Below are 21,121 nucleotides of genomic sequence, written 5' to 3' on the forward strand. Positions count from 1 at the left end.
TTGTAGTCCTTCATAATGTCCACACAGATGTCCTTCATTTAAACGGGTCAAATGGGGGTAAAACGTTTTTCTGCTTATTGCAAAATGGCAAATCCAGTGTTTTCATAATTCCTTTTTAAGCCATTTCACTCAATAAATAGATTGGATGTCTTGGGCAACAAGTCATGGTTCAAAGCCACCTTTATGGGTCAATCAGAGGTCCTGAAAACTGATCTTTCACCTCTTGTCCAGTTAAGAATGTCTCCCCTTACTGAGACCAAAACTAATAGTGCTCTCTCGGGCTCCTCGTCAACTGGTGAAATCAAAAACTTCTAGTAGGAAGTTGCCGTCAAGACAGCAGATAAAGTGACAGTCCCTGGGGCAAACTGGGTTGAGTTCCATGATACCTGATACTACAGTACAAGTCGTAACATTAAACCTCAGCACCTGATGGACGACATTGTGGTAAATGGTAAATACAGTTTATCCCTAAAACGTCCATATAACGCCCTGTGATTAAGCTGATAACAATGAAAAACAATACAGTTTATTTAGGAATTACAGCTTCAACATTGTTTTCCCAACTGAATAGGGAGGAGGCGCATTAAATGAATGTTATCCACCCTTCAAGCCGTGTTTGGTGTTGAAACATGGATTTAGGAAGACTCTGAACCTAAAGTGGGACATGTCTTATGTGTGTATTGTGTTTTTTTTTTCTCTTTTTGCCAGCGTGTTGTGTGAGAGCCTGCCGACAGTGTCAAAAATTCCTTTGGGGGCAGTGGTGGCCTTTAGATTAGAGAAGTGAGTGTTGTAGCCAGAAGTTGGCTTCTTCAATCCCAAGACTGGAACGATAAATGTGGGTGGGGCACAGTGAAACAGTAATGCTTCACCCTCTACAACTTACCAATTCTAAGACCTTATTCAGAACTGGCATTAACATGCTTTTTTGGGTGATCTGATCATTTCTGAAAAGTATTGATGGAAATGTTCCAGTCACTACTCTGAGGTTCAGTAGCACTGAGGTTCAGTAGCCAGCCCAATTTGTGGGAATGGTCACTTTTAAGTCTCATGTACTTGGTGTACAGTATCTGCTTGCTGAGCAGTGTAAGGAATTATCTGAAAGGGAAGTGTGAAGAGGATGTTTGCTCAAAAACATGAATACCTTTTGTAGAAAGTGAAATCCTTTGAATGTCTATAAAAAGCACTTTGTTGGCTCTGTGCGTGTGGGAGGAGTGGGCTATGTTCCAAACACCTTTACACACTTTACTTCACTTCATAATGTAGGGTTTTATGTTTTGCATTTAAAAATAATTCTGAACTTTTAGACTTTGTCATTAGATAACGTAAGTGGTTGGACATAGCCTGGCATTTTAAATCCTCTGTTGTATCTTATGCTACTTTGTTGTTATAATTATGGCACTTACTCTGATTGTTGAACAATTGGTTCTCTTGTCATTCAGTGGCTGCCCTACCACAGCCACGATCACTCTCGCACAACTCAGAAGGTTGCAGATTCTGCCTTCCCTCAACGTGTCTGTTCTTTGGTTTCTCTTCTGCTTTAGAGTTCCTCAGTGCTCCCCATGACTGACTCACCAGGTGGCTTTATGCAGTGGATTGTATTGGAGCTGACGGGCACAGGAGGCCATGACAAATGGCAGTTAACCTCCCTGCTAGCCACTTAATAGCCTAGTTGTTTTTTCACTTCCTTCCAAGTATGTGAGGAATGTGCTTGTTAAGGAACATGAGTGTATATGTGGAAATGCACCCTGAGTGTACTGGGCTCCCAGTGACCTGTCAGTTCATTCAGATGTAAAATGGGAAACAAAGACACCGAAGAAAAATGTACCTTTCTCTTTTGCCGTTATTCATATTTATTAATGTCGAATAGTCCTACATTTGGATCAGCTGACAATAACTTAAGTCTAGACTAGGTGGTTGGTTTCAGCTCAGCTCCATTCTGTAAGTTTTCAAGTGATACTGAACAGGGAACTGCTTTGATTATCATATATGAATTGTTTCAGTCATTTTTGAAACAAAAATGACACCGTTTCCAACTTCTCAATTTTGAATATTTGTGATTCACTAATTTATTACTTTTACTATTACTATTATTATTTTATAGACTTAATCATTTCTTGAAAATCTTTAAAGATTATTTGATAATGAAAATAATGATTAGTTTTAGCCCCAGTTCAAACCCAACTCATGTTCCCACCAGTTTCATCATAACCTCATGACTAAAGCAGGTCTACACATCTCCACATTGGGCCACAACTAACTAAATCTATCTTAAAGTAACCCTTATTTAGCATTAGAAGACCTATACATTTAATTAATGGTTTACACACTATAAAGTAGTTGTAAGCAGCAGGACTTTTTTTAAATTTATGTACGATATTTGTTACCAATCATAACTTCTCGTATGTAAACATTTAAATTAATGCAACTGTGATTTAGTATATTGTCATATCTGTTTACGCATTTACCTCCACTTATTGGTGCCCAAAGGTGTTATAGTTATTCGTAAAATTACATAATAAACACTCATATTTGCTTAAAACTACATCATAGTGTATAATAATGCATTTAATGCTTATATACTTCTTAGACTATAAATGCTAAAATTATTTAGTTCTTAAAATGTCAGAAATAAAAAACATCACAACTGCCAACAAAAGCAAACCGAAGTAATTTAAATAAAAATGATGTAAAATGATGTAACCAACACATTTAAAAAAAAAAAAAATCCTCATATTATCAAATGTATGATATTCGTACTATTAAATTGTCTGTTATTTTCATGTTGAACCATTGCCACACCCAGGCGCCCATCCTGTTTCTCACGTGATAAACAGCAGCTTTGCCTTGTGAATAAATAAATGTTTTATTTTTCTCCATGAACTACAAAATTACTTACTCAATGTTTCTTTGTATTAGTGTGGTATTTAACTAAAATGGGTCTTTAAACTTGACCTGTTCTTTGTTTTTCTACATGAATGATGACAATCTATCTCTGTAATTGAGGATTATAGTACTGTAATCACTGTTTATTCTTGGTTTGCCATGGGAGTTCATTGTGGAGTCTATCATGTGTTTAAATCTGCATAACCAATTTGATTTGTCAGACACATCAACTCTAATGTTGTGGTTGTCTGTTAGCTTGTGAACAATGACACTAGCACGTTCTCACCTCATTCCTACTCTGAGGCAGTTTTCTCCAGTCTAGTCTCATTCTCCTCCCAGAGCCATAACTCCACAGTTAAATCTGTGTTTGCTATGTTTGCAAGCAGCCACAAAGAGGCTTTTGTGCAAAGGATTCACCAAGAAATCATTCAGATTTCATGCACTCGGCTTGGTTTGTATGTCTTGGCTGTGTATATCTGGAAAAAGGGAGAGTGATTTGCATATTCTGCTATGTAGCGTCTCTTGAAGCTTGTGAAAAGCGTGCTTTTGTTGTTTTCGTTGGGGCAGTGTGTGAAGCACATTAGAACACACAGTTGTTTCCAAATGCAGCACCTCTCAAATAATGAATACTGATATTATTTGCTAAATAAAAAAAAAAAAAAGAAGGAATATGTAAAGGTAAGTTAAACTATAGTATGTCAGCCGTAAGTTTAGAAAGCTAACTTTCTTGGGTTCATTGGAGTGTGTGTTTGGTAACACACAAGTACACAGTCCCACAGCATCATAACAAGTGCCAAAAGTTACAACCAGGATGTACTGAGAAAATGACTTTGACTGGTGTTCCTGCAGGAAAGAAATCCTTGCAGTTCACTGTAGGGAGTCTTAAAGGGGTGTGCTAGCAATTTAATAATTCACTTCCATTAAGCTGTGGATTTATGGAGACAGATTAAAAAAAGTTTGGTCAAGTTTAAAGTAGCAGACTTTGCCCTAGTTAGAATATTTAAAAAATATATACAATCTAGAATAATATAAAACAGAGAAAAGCCATCATTCCCTGAATTGGAGAAGCTGGAACCATATTGTTGTTGTTTTTTTCTTTGATAAATTACTTCAAAAATAATCGACTGTCAAAATTGTGATAATTCTTTTTTTGGAGGATTGGCTGATTAATTAATCGATTGTTCGTTTCAACCTTTTTTGTTATGAATTCATAAAATGGATTTAGTGATATCATCAGAGGTTATTGTCTGACTTGAGGAAGCATCTCCAGAGCCACTGGGGACATTATACCACTGTGTTCACATGCTGAGTTGTACTACTCTCCATGACAAGTAAAGTGATCTTTTATATGTAAAATAGGTGGAGTTCTCCTTCATCACAACAAACGGTTTCCTTGCTAATGTGACTTTGGTTTAACATTTCATAAAAAGTCATTTTGAGCTTGTGTTTAATTTCTGTTCCGCAACTTGTTTACATCCCATTTTGTCCCCTTTGTGCTGCAGTCATTTGGCTCTCTGCCTGTGTGAGCTGGTGAAGATGGTGAAGCCAGACATCCACACTCTGGCCCACCACCTGAAGCAGGAGCGGCTGTACGTGGCATCGGAGAAGCAGCTGATCCAGAGGCTCAACAGTGATGTGCTGAAGACAGCTGAGAGGCTGTACCGGGCCGCATGGATCGCCAAGCAGCAGAGGATCAACCTCGATCGGCTCATTCTTACCAGGTCAGACCTCCCATCCTGTCCACTCTGGCCTTTTGAAAGGAAGAGCTCAACCTTTTTAGGGAAATTCATTTATTTGCTTTTCTTTTCAGAAGTGCGATGGGAAAATTGATTTTAATGTCATATCTGTGCAGTGCTGTTACCCTAGCTTAGCATAGAGTCAGAGGTATTGTATCTTATTTTACTTAAGTTAACAGAAAGCAGTTTTTAATGAACAACAGAGAGTGAGTTAAAGTATGTTTTCAGGAAATATAAGCAAATATTGGTAAACTTTTCAGTTCAAAATCTAAAACATATTTTTGAAATTTGAGGGTTTTCCAAATGTTCATTCTGTTGTGCTGGTACCAATGCTAAGACAACCTAAGAGCAAGTTTGATACTGTATGGTGTTCTCATGTGCACTTGACCCTGTCGCTACAGTTTAGATCAGTTGTCAGTTGGAGCCTGCAGAGTCGGAGCGTCTCCTTGATCTTTGAGCATGTGATCTAATGCTTGTTCTTGCTTGTCTCAAGATGCCTATATGTCAGTCAGAACTAGTTTGGATGATGCAGTGGTAACACTTAGAAAAAGGGAGGATATACACTTTGATACCCGCCGTCTCTAGTTGACTTAGTACGAGGGAATTACTGTATGTTGTTGTTGGTGGTACAAGAAATTTATGTTTAATACTAATAATGAAACAACTCTCTTCTACAGTGCGGAGGCCTCTCCTGCTGAATGCTGCCAACATGCCAAAATGCTGGAAGACACGCAGTTTGTTGATGGCTACAAGACTCTAGGCTTCCAGGAGACCATCTATGGCGAGTTTGTGGCCCGGTTGAGGGAAAACCCGAGACTGGTGGCTTCCTGTCTGGTGGCAGGAGAGAGGCTGAACCAGGAGAACAACCAGGGGGTCACCCATACAGTCTTCACCTCACTCTATGGCAACTGTATCATGCAGGAGGATGAGAGCTACCTGCTACAGGTCAGTGGCCCACATGCTTTACATATTCAAATATTTACATTTTTACAGCCTCTATTTCCATCCTTTTTTTTGTCCACTCCTCTCTTCTCAGTGTAAACAGCCTGTACTTATGTCCAACTTGCACTGAATTTCAGCGGAGTCTTTCATGTCTTCACAGCGTCGCTGCGGAATACAGAATTTAATGTTTTTCACAGGACCTAATTAGTGCAAACTGTTTATTTTTAGATAATGTTTAATGAGACATGTAGAATACAGTAATTTTAATACATTATTTTAAGCTTAGATTTCATTAGATGTTTTCTGATGGAAGTGTTTGCCCTTTGATAGGCCAATATTGGCCAATAATATTGGTCAACTGATATATCTGTCCGGCTCTAGTGATGAATGGTGTATTTTTGATATTAAAAAGAAGAAAAAAAGAAAACATGCCTTTCAAACCTGTCAACATGTTGTTGGTTCAGAGTGTTATTAGCCTTGCAGTAAGATTACATGTTTTTATCTCATGCAACTTCATGTTTTACCAACTCCCAGGTGCTGCGATACCTGGTGGAGTTTGAGCTGAAGGAGAGCGACAACCCTCGCCGCCTGCTGCGACGGGGAACCTGTGCCTTCAGCATCCTTTTCAAGCTCTTCTCCGAGGGCCTGTACTCTGCCAAGCTCTTCCTCACCGCCACCCTCCACGAACCCATTATGCAGCTGCTGGTGGAAGATGAAGACCACCTGGAGACCGATCCAGCCAAGGTGACAGAGCGCCTCACTCCGGCCCAGCAGGAACGCTTCGGAGAGAAGGGCTCTGAGGGCTACAAACAGCGAGTGCAGGCAGCTGTGGAGGCCAATGAAGCCAAGCTGGTAGCTCTGGTCAACAAGTTCATTGGCTACCTGAAGCAGAACACCTACTGCTTTCCCCACAGCCTGCGCTGGATTGTGTCACAGATGTACAAGACTTTGTCCTGTGTGGAGCGCCTTGAGGTGGGCGAGGTGCGCACCATGTGTACAGACCTGCTGCTGACCTGCTTCATCTGCCCAGCTATAGTTAATCCCGAGCAGTACGGCATCATCTCAGACGCACCCATCAATGAAGTAGCACGCTTCAATCTAATGCAGGTTGGTGGCACAGTGTCATATTTTACATTTTTTTTTACATGTTGGAATCATTCAGTATAGGGTGATGCTGTTTATTTTTCTGTTATGTAGGTGGGGCAACTTTTGCAGCAGTTGGCCATGGCTGATGATGATGCAGACCCAAGGCGGAAAAGCAGTTTGTCCAAATTTGATAAGGTGTGTGAAACATTGTAGCCATTAAGACATTTCTAGCCTAAGTGCAAAATATTCCTCCTTGTACTAACTCACAGTTCTCCGTCTGCAGAGTTGCGTAGCTGCCTTTCTGGATGTGGTGATCGGAGGAAGAGCAGTCGAGACCCCACCCATGTCCTCAATGAACCTTCTAGAAGGCCTCAGTAGGACTGCGGTCTATATCACACATAATCAGCTGCTCATGCTGGTAGGCTCTTTCATAATTGATTATCTAAGTGTATTACTTGCCTCCACTTGGAAGTTTTAGTAATTGTGTGCAACCACCCTGTTCCAGGGTAGAACAGGGGAACAATACACTTAGGTATTCCCTACAGACAAAGTGATTAGACAAGCATACATTTGCATATATCCTTTAAGCTCCGACAACTACTTAAAATGCTCCAATGCAGAGTTTATGTACAGGCGGTGGAGAAAATAACACAAATCCCAAACAATGCAAATGTGTGCAGGAAGCATCCTTTTGGGGATGCTCAGGACGTTTCAGGAAGTTGATTTAATGTTAGCATGAATTATTAAGACAGTGTTGTAGTGGTGAAATATCTTCCACCTACTGTTGATTGTGTTCTTGTGACCAATTTCATTGCAGCTTTTCTGCACTTGGTACATGTGTCCTCCTTGTTGACCATAACCTTCACACTACATCATGTTTCATTGTTTACAAGTAAATAACTAGCAGTTCAGCAATGATTATATAAATCACATTTTAAAAAGGGAACTACATGAGTGAGTCACTTTCACTTGAATGCCAATATCAGTATGTGAAAGTTTTATTTAGAGGTGTGACAAATGTGTTCTTTTCAGTATCGTGCCAAGGCAACCTACACACAAGCAAAAGGGTAGATTGTGTGTGTAAATTTCAGATGAATTTGTTGTAAACAAAACAGAACTGTGAGAGGGACAGATTATGCCTTAACTTATCATGACTTTAGTGTGACCTCAGCGAACAGAACATACACCCACCAGTCACCACATTAGGTACACCTGTTCAACTACTCATTGATGCCAATATCTTATCATCCAATCACATGGCAGCAACTCAATGCATTTAGACATGTAGACATGGTGAAGACGAGCTGCTGAAGTTCAAAGGGAGCATCCGAATCAGGAAGAAAGGTGATTTAAGTGACTTTGAATATGACATGGTTGTTGGTCTGAGTATTTCACAAACTACTAATCTACTGTAAACCATCTCTAGGTCTCTAGGTCATCTCTTAGTCTTTTTTACTATCATTGGTTTTATTCAGCAGGACTTTAACCACAGCAGATATTTTACCTTCATCTTGTAATTTTATTGTAGAAAGTTTTATCAGTAAACTAAGTTGGCGTAAACAACCTGAAAGCATGGATCCATCCTATCTTGTGTCAATGGTTCAGGCTGCTGCCGGTGGTGTAATGGTATGGGGGACATTTTCTTGGCACACTTTGGGCCCCTTAGTACCAAAAGAGGATGGTTTAAATGCCACAGCCTAGCTGGATATTGTTGCTGACCACAAATTCACTGTACTCCAATGGCCTCCACAGTCACCAGACCTCAGTCCAATAGAGCACCTTTTGGATGTGGGGAGATTTGCATCCCACCATGCAGCCGACAAATCTGCAGTAACTTTGTGATGCTATCATGTGAATGTGGACCAAAATCTTTCAGCCGCTTGTTGAATCTATGCCACAAAGAAGGCAGTTCTGAAGGCAAAGGGGGGTCTAGCCTGGTACTAGCAAGGTTTTCCCTAATGTAGTGGCCAGTGAATGTATAGAAATGCCTCAAGTGCCTTTTGGTGTATGTGTGTAGTAAAGCTGTGTGTGGCCTTTTTTTTCTTTCCCTCCATGTATTACAAAACACCTTTTGTCATCAAACTCACATTTTGTACCAACAACAGTTGAGGTGCACACAGACTGTAGCAAGTGCAAACTTGTTCTCTTTCACCCTTGCTGAGAATAACTGTTGACTTGTTCTGATTGATTTATTGTGATGGTCTTAAGACTAATGCTCTTCACTTCCTGCATAGGTGGACTTTGTGCGGAATGTGATGGCAGGGGACCACCTTCGTGAGGAGGAGCACATGGCTCTGGAGACCCTGGTTGCCAACGTGCCCCAGTCTCGCACTGTGAAGAGCAACAGTCTGGAGCTCACTCCCTCCAACACTCCCCAGCTCTCCCCGGCTACCACTCCTGCCAACAAGAAGAACAGGCTCCCCATAGGTACCTTCCTCTGTCTCTTCTTACAACAGATGTATCGATGCAACCTCTTGTAATTTCCTGATGTGAGGATCTAAAGGATATTTTGCTTAATAAGAATATCACAACTTGAAACAAGAATTAGGAGATAGAAGTGTAATATTTTGCCTAATGAGAAGCAAAATAAACAAGTAGACTTGAGTGTTGATGACTAGTGAAAGGCCCCGTGTTTTATAGGAAGCTAATGAGCTTCTTCTCAGCTTGTTATAAAGATAATTAGCATGGCCTGGATTGAGGCTCAATTACAGAAATGACAACCAATTAAATTACCAAATATAAATGAACTCATTTTAATTGGAATGGATAGAAAAGATGCATTGACTACCTTCATTAGCATTCTCAAGACAAATGATGCTGTAGCAACACCCCCTTAATTAGAACTGAACCACTTGTGCCTGCTACTCTGAAATATGACATTTATACACACAATATTGACTTTATACTTGGACATTTTTTTTGAGATGTACTCTGTATTTTTTCTCCAACTCCCTACCTTGTCCTTCTCCTTTCCTCCTGTGCTGCCATTGAATGACCAGGACAACACTTAGCTGCTATAACATCCTGGGACCCCACAACCACCACTCTGTCTGCTCACATTCCATTAGTAACCCCTTTCGGTGGGTAGCCGGTCAGTTGTGCTAGAGCTGAAGAGATAACCCATTTAACTGCTGTTTCACCCAGTTGCGTGATAGTTAACACCCATCTAGTCCATGCTCCTAACTGCACAGTAACCTACCCGCCTCGCCGCTGTTACCTAGCATTGCTGTTGTCCAAGTGTTCTCACCATGCTTGCTTTGACTTGTACAGTGCTTCCATTGTTAGAGCTAGAATGTTGTTTTTACAGTCATTTTGTTTTCTAAGTTTTGCCCTTTTTGCTCCCTCATTCAGCGGAATATGGCTTTTCATTACCAGGTAGAGTGAGGGACTGTTTCTAATCTGTGCCTTGTTCGTGGACAAAATAGAAGAGATGCTACTCCCAATTACCTCCTCCAATAATGGTGGCTCTGTGGTAGTTTGGTTGTGTTCCCAATAGCACATATGACATCCGTTCATCTTTGAGAAAGTAAGGGCAAAACAAATTATCGGGACAATATCAAGGCTTTTGAGTGATCATATTGGCTCTTTGTGTCAGAGGATGTAAGAGGTTTTAGTTTCAGATCTTTTAAAAATTCTCAACTGATATAATGTGTCGTTTTTGAAGAATGTGTGATTTAACCAGCATCCTTTTCATACTCCTCAAATTTTCTATTCAAGCTTTGATGAGTCAGTGTTCATAAAAAAAAAAAAAAAAACACTTTAATTGAGCCTAATGTAATAATTGTAATGTGGTCAAATGTCTTGACTGCCTTTATGTTATTCTGATGAGATGATTGGAGGAGTAACTGATATCCCATGTGAACTAGGGCTGGGCCATATGGACCAAAAGTCATATCCCGATATATTTAGGTTGAATATCGATATACGATATATATCGCAATATTTTTATCGCAAAGTGAGAGCAAGTGTTCAGTCAAAGTCAAAGCCAAATGTGACATGTCACAAGTAGTTTTATTTAAACCGTTTATTTAAGTGAACATATATGCTGTGTAACAACAGGAGTACCTTTTATTTATATAAAAAAAAAAGAGATCCATAAAGTGCACATTTAAATGAAAAAATATCTAAAATAAAAATAGCCTATGAAATTAAATAGGTCAGTCTTTCTCTGTAATAAATATATTTATATGAGAAAAGAATAATAAACATTACAAAAGAACTAAATATGACAAACCCTAGTAAGGGCAGCATTTATATATAAAAGACATTTTTTAAAAACTATATCACATTTAAAAATATATTCATATATCTTTTATATCGATATATCGCCCAGCCCTAATGTGAACACAGAAAGTCTCAGTGAATCTGTCTAGTAGTAGTTTTTGTTTAGTTAAATATATCCAGTGGATGGAGCTAAAGAGTCACTGCAGTGTGCTACAGCCAAAGTGACATAGGGCTGAAATATGTCAGACCTGCTATAGAGTGGTATGAGTCATGTGCTGCTCAACTGTTTCATTTTGTCAGGCAACAGGCCTACCATTTTAAGCCCAGTTACATTGTGGATGCAGGTCAGTCGGTATTTTGACATGCACATGTTTCAGCACAGGACATAACCAATTCTATCTATTTTTATGTGAACTGTGCACAGTGGGAAAAACATTTTCAGATTTGTAACACATTCTTTTCTTGTTAAAAGAAAGCTGAGCCTCAGTAATTAACTAACTGCTGTCTAACAATTAATATGAGAGATTAACTCATCTTTAATGTCACACCACTGTACAGCTACATAAGGAAATCATTCAAAAGGTCAATTTGACATTTTCTTCCTGAAACTTATACAGCCATTGTGACTTTCATCTCATTTGAAAGTAATTTCCATGACTTATGAATAGCAGTGTTGTGACATATTAGATGAAGAGTCTTCATTCTCTAGTTTTAGGTTTAACCCTCTGGACCCTTAGCAGAACCAATGCAGGTTGTCTTTTCTTTTTTATATTACTAGAATCACAGAAACTATAAAAGCGTATATTATTGTCTGATTTTCAACTTTCCCTTGGTCCTTGAATGGATCATGTGTCATGAAAGCTTCTGATAGGAAAAGTAACCAAATCGAAGCTTAAAAAAGTGATACTTCATCCAAATCTTCTAGCATCTTGTCTAAAAATCTACAAAAAACCATCCAAACATTTGCATGAACCAGATGCTGTAAAAACATTAAATCTACTTAGCAGAGTCAATCATGGCCTCCCAGTTGCACTGACACAAATGGTCACGTGACAAATATTCAGTGAAAATGGGGCTGAACTGCAGGCTGTTTACACAGAGCAGAGAGAAGGGGATAAGAGAGCGTATAAGCAGATGTTGTAAAGTGTAAATCGTTCAATATGTATGGCATGTCTATTGTAGAAAAACAAGGCCAGAATGAGTAAAATATGGCAGGAGCACAGAAGCGTCTTGGGGTCCAGAGGGTTAAAATATAGCAATATATGTTATTGTGATTGAATGTAGCAATCAGAAAATAACCAAGGTTTCTCTACTAATTCCCTCCAATCCACCAACCAGCAGCTGCTCGTAGCCGTAGCCGTACCAACATAGCCCAGGAGGGGGAGGCAGAGGCCAGCTCCCAAGAGTCCCTACAGGAGCTGATGCCAGAGGATGTGCTGGTGATTTCACTAGGAACTGGTCCTCAGTCTGTCCCTGGGATGATGTCAGAGAATGAGGTAATGTGACTTGAATTAATGCAGTCATTTACAGAAGACATGATCATGTGATAAATTCAATGTCATATTTTTTCCCGTCATTGAAGGAGAGCGAAGCTTTTTAGAGTCAGTGTCATCATGCATTTTGCAGTGCTTTGTGTGCGCTTGCAATATTATGCAACACATAAGAAACACTCATGTATCTCATGTATAATCAACTCCCTGACCCAAATGTAACTGTCTCCTGCTGTCTTTGAGGGAGATAAAGCCTTGAGCAAGAATGACTCATGGCAAGCAAGTTAGCAACCAAACATGACTGTTTTTTTTTTTTTTTTTGTAATGTATGTTTTTCTGCTGTCTACTGCTCTCCAGGTTTTGAACCTGCAGATGGCTGATGGGGCCCAGGGGGATGGTCATGCTGATGATACTAAGCTGCATGGTAAACCAGACAAAACCCTGCGCTTCTCTCTGTGCAGTGACAACTTGGAAGGCATCTCAGAGGGTCAGTTTGCAGTCGGATGACACATAAAGCCTTCCTTTATTTGACGAACAATTCATGTACAATGTTGCATGAAGATAAAGTGCAACCATATGCTCTGTAGGACTTGTAGATGTAGCTAACAGACCTTCTCCCTCATCAGACTTTTAAGCAATATAAACACATTTTATTATAGTCTGCTACAGACACAGAAACTAACAATAAAAAAGGCATAGACAAACGGCTGCTACAAAAAGTAACTGAATAAACAATGGCAAAAAGCAGCAACAATTCAGAAAAATAACTGAATATGACAATTAGGAGTAGCAATATTTCAGTGTATTATCAGAAAACTTGGAAATTACATTTTTGTTTTGGGGGAAGCGCTTCATCGTGATTATGAATGGGTGTTTTTCCAACTGGACAAAAGAAATAATGGAATAATTAAACAGAATGCTGCAATTGACTTTTACACTCAAACATTTTTCGAAATCCACGAGGTCATAACTGATCCAAACAGCTGACTGAATTACTGACTGATCTGATAAACCTCGTGTATGTTTTTATTTATTCGTGTTTTTCTCAGGCCCATCCAATCGCTCTAACTCTGTGTCGTCTCTGGACCTGGAGGGAGAGTCTGTTTCTGAGCTGGGAGCTGGACCATCAGGGAGCAACGGGGTGGAGGCTCTACAGCTTTTGGAGCATGAACAGGGTATGTCGTTGTTCTTCTTCTATGTCGGTGTTCTTCTTCTTCTAGAGTTAGAAGTATAAATTTATACTTGAACTATGATTCAGCAATTCTATGAATGGATGAAAGATGCTCATGAACAGGTCATGTCTAACATACTCTGTGTTTTCTTCAGCCACCACTCAGGACAACCTGGATGATAAACTGCGCAAGTTTGAGATCAGAGACATGATGGGTCTGACGGATGATCGGGATATCTCTGAGACAGTCAGTGAAACCTGGAGCACCGATGTGCTCGGCAGTGACTTTGACCCCAACATGGATGAAGATCGGCTGCAGGAAATAGCAGGTAGGGCTCGTCTTTTTTTTAACCTATATTTGCCACACATTCGCTCCCTGCAATCAGTAAGCACAGTGATTGATCCACACAGCTTGTGTGATCATTGCACTTTTCATGAGATGCATTTTTCTGCACAGAGGGTGCTTCCCTAATAAAGTAGATTTAGGGAAATGTCATCACCTTGTGGTATGTGGGTGACATAGCATCAAAAGGCAGTCCTTCCATTCAGCTCAGGTTCTAAAAAGAAATACACCACATGTCTTATGACACTTCTTCTGCATTTTCTTGTGATAGTTTTATTTGATTTTAAAAGAGCAATTTTTTTTTTTTTTTTTAGATATTTTTTTTGGCCATTTTTCAAGGCTTTATTGATAGTGAGACAGATAGAAAGGGGGTGACAGAGGGGAGGACATGCGGCAAAGGGAGCTCAGGCCGGATTCGAACCCGGCTCCGCCGCAGCGAGGACTGTAGCCTCTGCACATGGGGCGCCTGTGTAACCCACGCTACAGACCACCCATTTTAAAAGAGTAATTTGAGTTGCATTTCAGCATTGAAGTGCATGTGTGTTTAGATAGAATTGTATTACATTTTTTTTGAAAAATTAAATTGAATTTATAAATTCAACTTGTGCTAGGGTTAGGGTTAGGGCATTATAGGACATATTTTAGTAAAATTTAGGAAATGAGGGCACTTAAGTAAAATGGATTAAAAAAAACAACAACCCTGAAACTGCTTGGGGTCCAGATGGTTAAGAAAATAGTGAATAATATATAAATTTAATAATACTATTGAAAATGAAGCAAAAATAACCATTGTCATAGTGTTTGGCTATTCTACTGTTATTGACTTACACTTTACTGCATTGAAACAAACGAATAAAGTGGATGAATACAAGTGGAAAATTGACTCTAAGCGGCAGAAAATAGTTATTTTCTACATGTCTCTGAAAGTATATTTTGAAGTTGTATAGCTTGCATTATCACAGTGGCAGTATCTAATGAGTACATGCATAATCATAATATTCTGATATCTAAGATGAACCTCTTCAGCAGATAGTGGAGGGCAAGTTCAGATTTTGCACTCTGTTGAGCCAAAACTATTTAAGACAGCTTGTAAAAATAACAGGTTCATCTAATGTGAAAGCTGCTGCAGACAGAATATTTGAGTCTTTATGTTATTCACACCTCCATCTTCCTGTCTCCTCTGCCTCGGTCTTTTTCTTCACAGCCTTCCCTCTGCCCATCTCTCTCTCCTTCTGTCTCTCTGACATTCACTCAGTCCCTGCAGTCTTATTGACCTTGGTTCCTTCTCATTTGCATCCACCATTTTTCATTCTTCGGAATATGGCGTTGGGGGACTTTTCCATCATTAAGTGAATTTACAGCGATTTCCTTATGTGTTTTCTCCAAGGGATTGGGTTATGAGATGCACATTAAATATCCATTAATACCTCATTATCCCACTGATAAGATTACCATGATAATGAGGCAGAAATTCTAATTGTTTCACTTCTTGTTGTGCCACTCATTTAATCATCCACCTGAAAGACAAGTACTCTGCGCCCCTACCTTGAAGACTGTAAACACGGACAGCGGGATAGAGCTCTCCCACCGCCAATGAGAGCCCTGCCCCCGCCAACATCAGTACACACTGTTGCCTGGGTGCTGGCATGCATGTGCGCTCATGGCGCGTGTGCCATGAAGTGGAAGCGTGACATACCAGGGGGCGCAGCTACCACAGGTCGACTTTTTGGTCTTGAGCCTTGGCCACCGGCTCCCACTCACACCTGCTAGCGCCTCCGCATTCTTCCGCCTTGTTAAGCCACGGCTTCTCAAATAGAGATGGAGGGACAGCGTGCTGAGGACTTTGTGGGAGGGTGGGCGAAGCGGTAATTTGGTTGTGAGTAATGCAAGGCTTAATCAACAGCTCAAAGTCATGGCCCTGGAGGCCGGGGCAGGGTGAGATATTACCATTAACCTCTGACCTTTGGCACAGTGGTATATGTGCCTGTGGGTCCCAGCATGAAATGCACGTGACCTCCAACTCTCTATGTCTCTCTATGCAAAGCTCGCTGTCTCTGAAGCCCCATCCATTCACCATTCAGAGGCTTTTTCTACTGTTTTTGCTTGTCTCAGGCTGTTTCACAGTGTTGTTTGAAAGTCAGGCCTGAAGGCATACTATAGAAGTGATGGAACAGGTTTTAATTAAGCCATAACATGAAAGCAATACATTTGGTACCATAAAGTGCTGAAACAATTACTTAGTAAATTCAAACATGGATTGAAAGAGAATACGTTTTTGGAAGAAAATAACCATATGGATTAGTCATTTTAGTCATTTATCAGTGAAAAAGCCAAAAGAAAATGCTGCGTCCATCAAATCACATGCATGGTTTTCTGTCATTGTAAATTGAATATCTTAGCAACTGTTTGTCTGTCAAAACTAGAAAGGGGAAGACTTTACTTTGGCTGCAATTATGCCAAAAATCAATCACGGTTATTTTAGTCAATGTTACATCATGATTATTCAACAGAAGTCGTCATTACTTTGGTTTCCTTCAACTTTATTTTTCTTATTTATTTAGTTTTTTTTATTATGTTGTTTTGAGTTGAATAATGAGATAAATAAAATAATAACTTAATGCATATACATTTAAATAAATTATTTTAATTAAAAAAGATTAACTTTGTTGAAGTGTTGCACTGCCACAACCTACTGAAAACAACTGAACATATATTTAACATTTTGGTAAACTATGTTTAACGTATCCCTGTCAATAACGCAGTGAAAACAGGCAAAAGTGCTAACTGTAAAGGAAAAGGGTGCGCTCGATTTATAACAAGACAAAACGAGAACACCATTGTGAAGCCAAATCCGAAAAAAAAAGGTAATTTAATCTTTATTATCTTGTTTCATAATAGTTGGAAGTCAAAATCAGAATTGAAAATTTAAAAAATGGTTTCGCCCCAGCCCTCCTTTGGCCTCCCAAAAGTTCCAATAATTTTTTTATTGATTCAAAAAAGTCATATGTGAATTAAAAAAGCAATTGACAAATGAATCATTAGTAGCAGCCCTAGTAACCAATAACATTTTATATGCTTTGGGCATCATTTAATTGTGGCACTCTCAACTTCACATGTTGCTCATATCCAAAACCTGAATAATTTATTAGAACTAATTACAGAATATGAATCAACACCAGTGCCATAACACCACATAGTGGCTTGGTAAAATACAATAGAGTGCCTTTAAGGTGACTTTAAGGTGACTTTGCGACTATAGAGGTGACTTCTTACTTTTCCAGACAAAAAAAAGCTGGTTCATGCTGTGGAGGGTGGTTAACTCTTTGTCCCTCTCTCTGTGCTCTCAGGGGCAGCTGCGGAGAACATGCTCGGCAGCCTGCTGTGTCTTCCTGGCTCGGGTTCAGTTCTGCTGGACCCCTATGGCTCCACCATCTCGGAGACCACAAGCGAGGCCTGGAGCGTAGAGGTCCTTCCCAGTGACTCAGGTAGGGAGCCAGGTTCGTTCTGCGCCGACTGTTTGCTTTGGTTATTGTCTTTTATTCTTACACTTCACCTCCATTGCAGGCTCAAATGTGTGTATGCATGCATATTTATGTTTGTTTGATATAGTGGGGGGTTGGGGCACCAGGTGTGGTTGCACGCCATCCTATACCAAAAATGTGTGCGTGCATCTGTCATCATATCTGTGTGCACGTGCCTGTCTTTCAGGGCAGATCTGCGTGTGCCAGTAAAAGGCAGCTCAGGCTTTCCTTAGAGGGACCACCAGGTGTGTTTGCACCTGTGGTGGAGCAGTGGGGAGGGAAGCACAAGGACAGCAGCTGTCCTCAGTCAGTTTACATGGTGTCAGTGTTTTATCTGGCTAGACTTAACATTGCGTTGTGCTGAGGCTGGTGTTTACACATTGTTTTGTTATGACAGTAGTCACATAGAGCATCAGTTTACATCATCAAATGTATATACAATCATATAAATCATAGATTATACTTCCTTTGTCTGTTCTCGCAAATTGAACATACAATCCAAACCTTTTATTAATGAGAAATTACGTGCTTAATTCCCCCTTTTGAAAACCAGTGTTTTGTGAAAATCAGTAGAGTGCTTTATTAACAGCGTTAAGTGTTTTTTTTGAAAAGCCTGGGCCTTATGTTAATTGAAGTAGTACACCATTTCAATATGTGCAGTGCAGAAATGACATGCATGAGTGTCTTGATTGCTTTTTGTTCCGTTTGCTGCCCCTGTTCTGCTCGGTAATAGCGCGATCGGAGGCTTGCTTTCGAGTAGAACGCTTGTTTCACGGCTAGGCAGCAGAAAACTACACTCTGAAGAGCACTTCACCAACACATTATTACTAACGAGCATGCAAATGAGTACTGCTGTTAGTATGGAGCCTCTGGGTTCGACCCAACAGCTCCATTGGGTAGCCAAAGAATTGGCCGTACTAGCTTTATGGTTTGGTTTGGCAGTTATAAGACATGATAATGTATGCTTTGTTTGATTTCATGCATATGTGCACACTTGGTTTCCCAATGATCGTAAGAGAAGGGGGGGTTGCTGGAGGGAGAGAATGACCATCATCTATTGCAAACTTTGAGGACTACAGTGGATTATGAGTTTCTTTTATATGTATCCACACTTTCTTTTATATGTATGCACAAGTACACATATCTGTCTCAGATTTCGTTTTCTTGTCCTTTTGGGTCCACTTGCAGAAGCCCCAGATCTGAAACAGGAGGAGCGTCTACAGGAGCTGGAGAGCTGCTCAGGGGTCGGCAGTACCTCTGATGACACAGAGGTCAGAGAGGTCAGCTCCAGACCCAGCACACCAGGACTCAGTGTTGTCTCAGGTATGAATACTTGTATTTTTTTACTAGAACATGTTTACATGCTTTAATCTTCAAAAAACACATATTTTTCATAGTCTGTTGTAAATTAGTATCCACCCTCTGTCTGAAACTTAACATCAGCTTTTTCTGCCTAGGTTTGCTCTCTCCAAAACAATTAGTTCTATTTTCCTTTCCTTAGTCCATTTTTGTTTGACTTCTGGTTAAATAAACTTCTTCGCCCTCTGTGATTGTGTGTAGAGCGGTCATGTTGCTGAGAGGGTTGTTAACCAGCGTAATGGGGTCGGTGTGAATTTCTCTAGATGACACACAGGTTATTGCTGGTTGTCTTTTCAGTGGGCTCAGGTGGACATGCCATGTTGACACGCATGAAGTAGTATCCTAGATTAAGAAGCCAGCGGTGATGTTCGTGGCTCAGCTCACAGGAAAAAGTCCCGCGGGATCCGGCCGATGGATAGTCTGCATCTGATGATCACTCTTATCTGTGTCTCTCCCCTAACCCATGGGAGCTTACGCTACCAATTTAGTGTTCCCAGTGGGTTTCCATCTGAGAGAGAGCATACTGTATAGTAAAGAGAAAAAATATCCTCTTTTGTTTGAGAGACATCGGACATGCAAGTTCTGTTTTGCAGACAAGCCTGTGGAGGTGATATTCAGTAGCTTTTGTCCTGAATGTCAACGCAACTATTTTTGTGTTGTTGTTTTTTTCTGCTGCAGGCATCAGTGCAACCTCAGAAGACATCCCCAACAAGATCGAGGACCTGCGGTCAGAGTGCAGCTCAGACTTTGGAGGGAAGGACTCTGTGACCAGTCCAGATGGGGAGGAGTCAGGCCACGGTAGGACAGTGTCACATCCCCGCTAGGCTAGCTAAGCCATCAGTCCAGTGTCTCTCTGATCTAAACAACATCAGTCAGAGCCATCAATCCCTGTCACTTCCACAGCTGCCACCAAGCTAAATTACTTTTTTAGTTCTCAGCAACAGTAATTATTGCATAAAGTTATAATGTACAGGTAAATATTCTTTGTCAGCCCGGCTGGAAAATCACAATTAAACGTTCAAAGCGATTTTTTAAAAATAACAGCAGTGTGCCTTTGTGTATCATTGGTTAATTTAGTAAATGCTCCTAATTGTCTCATATCCTCTTGTGTTATTCCAGGATCACACCATCTGACATCTCCACCCTCACAGACCGATTCCTTACTGGCCATGTTCGATCCTCTCTCCTCTGCTGAAGGTAATTTGCACTCCCCGAATGCTCTACAGCCAATCAGCGGTAGAAATTAATGTCATTATATCCCTACCCTAATGTTGCAGGCTCACAGAACAGCTTGAGCTCCGTGGAATAAACCAAAAGAGTGCCCCTCATGCACGCCTCACCCCAATTACTGGTCATATTATAAGTGCAAATTGAATGTCATTTGCTCATTAAGTACCCCCCAAATTATTCTTCGCAGTCTTTTGTTTGTAGTGCAGGTGGAAGTTGTGTGAGAGAGGAATGGTCTAGGCTTTGTGTCTGCAGCAAGGTGAAGGGATGACAGGTTGAGAGACCTCACCCCAGGCTCTTTGGCACTGTCCCCTTGTCCCACTGTGCTCATGGCACGAGGCTGCCATTGGAAGCTTTTCAGGAGAGAGAATCTACCCTTGGAACAGGTGGCCTACCTATACCTAGGGCTCATCTCCCACGAACATCTCTCTTTAGCACTCTCCCCTACTTTTGAGGTGTTTTTTTTACTGGTTTTATACTGTTTAGCTACTTTTTAAAACAAGTGAGATTTTGGGAAACATAACACTACCTCTCAGTAAAACTACTTGTAGAGTTTCATTCGTGTATTTAAGGCGTTAAAAACTGTTAAATACAAACATCTACTTAGGGAACTACTTTGTGCAGCCTGTGCTGTGGTTAGATTAAAGAGAATGCAAATATACAAATTGCATAGGGATATCTAAATATGATCCATTTTCATTGCTTTTTTAAAATTTTCCCAACCTTTTATTACCTCAGGCTCCTCCACCGGAACAATAGTGAGGCCCAAAGTGCACTACGCCAGGCCCCCTCACCCTCCTCCCGATCCTCCCATCCCTGAAGCCAGCGCTCTGGGGCAGGAGACACGCCACTCTCTCTTCACGCCCCACTGCCTGGCCCAGGCTGAGCTGGAGCACACCAAGCAGCGCCACTCCTTCCCTGACAGACTGGTCCGTAGCCGCAGCTCTGACATCGTGTGCCCAGGCCGCCGGCCCACAAGTGACCCTGGCCTTAACCGGCGGGTAGCGGTTGAAGAGCGCGACCCTGCCGGGGCCTTCGCCTTAGGACCGTCCTCGTCCCCCAGCAAAGACTCCCTCAAAGGAGAGGTAACAAGCTACCACTACACTGTTACTTATATTAAATGATATTGACACTGATTT

General features: G+C 40.7%; 1 protein-coding gene across 7 annotated transcripts in view; it reads left to right on the forward strand.

The window, feature by feature from the left end:
• Positions 1-21,121, forward strand: part of gapvd1 (GTPase activating protein and VPS9 domains 1) — a 34,136-nt gene that overhangs the window by 2,998 nt on the left and 10,017 nt on the right. For 2 of the 7 annotated variants that reach the window (XM_059336716.1, XM_059336720.1), the window contains exons 2-17: positions 4,386-4,604; positions 5,297-5,564; positions 6,096-6,668; positions 6,759-6,842; positions 6,931-7,065; positions 8,882-9,074; positions 9,647-9,727; positions 12,210-12,367; positions 12,719-12,848; positions 13,411-13,536; positions 13,688-13,861; positions 17,223-17,372; positions 18,585-18,719; positions 19,434-19,553; positions 19,875-19,952; positions 20,721-21,067. In XM_059336716.1, coding sequence (XP_059192699.1) covers positions 4,420-4,604; positions 5,297-5,564; positions 6,096-6,668; positions 6,759-6,842; positions 6,931-7,065; positions 8,882-9,074; positions 9,647-9,727; positions 12,210-12,367; positions 12,719-12,848; positions 13,411-13,536; positions 13,688-13,861; positions 17,223-17,372; positions 18,585-18,719; positions 19,434-19,553; positions 19,875-19,952; positions 20,721-21,067 — 2,937 coding nt within the window. In that variant the 5' untranslated portion in view covers positions 4,386-4,419. The remainder of the gene's footprint in view (positions 1-4,385; positions 4,605-5,296; positions 5,565-6,095; positions 6,669-6,758; positions 6,843-6,930; positions 7,066-8,881; positions 9,075-9,646; positions 9,728-12,209; positions 12,368-12,718; positions 12,849-13,410; positions 13,537-13,687; positions 13,862-17,222; positions 17,373-18,584; positions 18,720-19,433; positions 19,554-19,874; positions 19,953-20,720; positions 21,068-21,121) is intronic. The other 5 variants (XM_059336718.1, XM_059336721.1, XM_059336719.1 and 2 more) reach the window with 3 other exon arrangements.

Source organism: Centropristis striata, chromosome 7 (genome assembly GCF_030273125.1).
Source record: "Centropristis striata isolate RG_2023a ecotype Rhode Island chromosome 7, C.striata_1.0, whole genome shotgun sequence".
Classification (NCBI taxonomy): Eukaryota; Metazoa; Chordata; class Actinopteri; order Perciformes; family Serranidae; genus Centropristis; species Centropristis striata.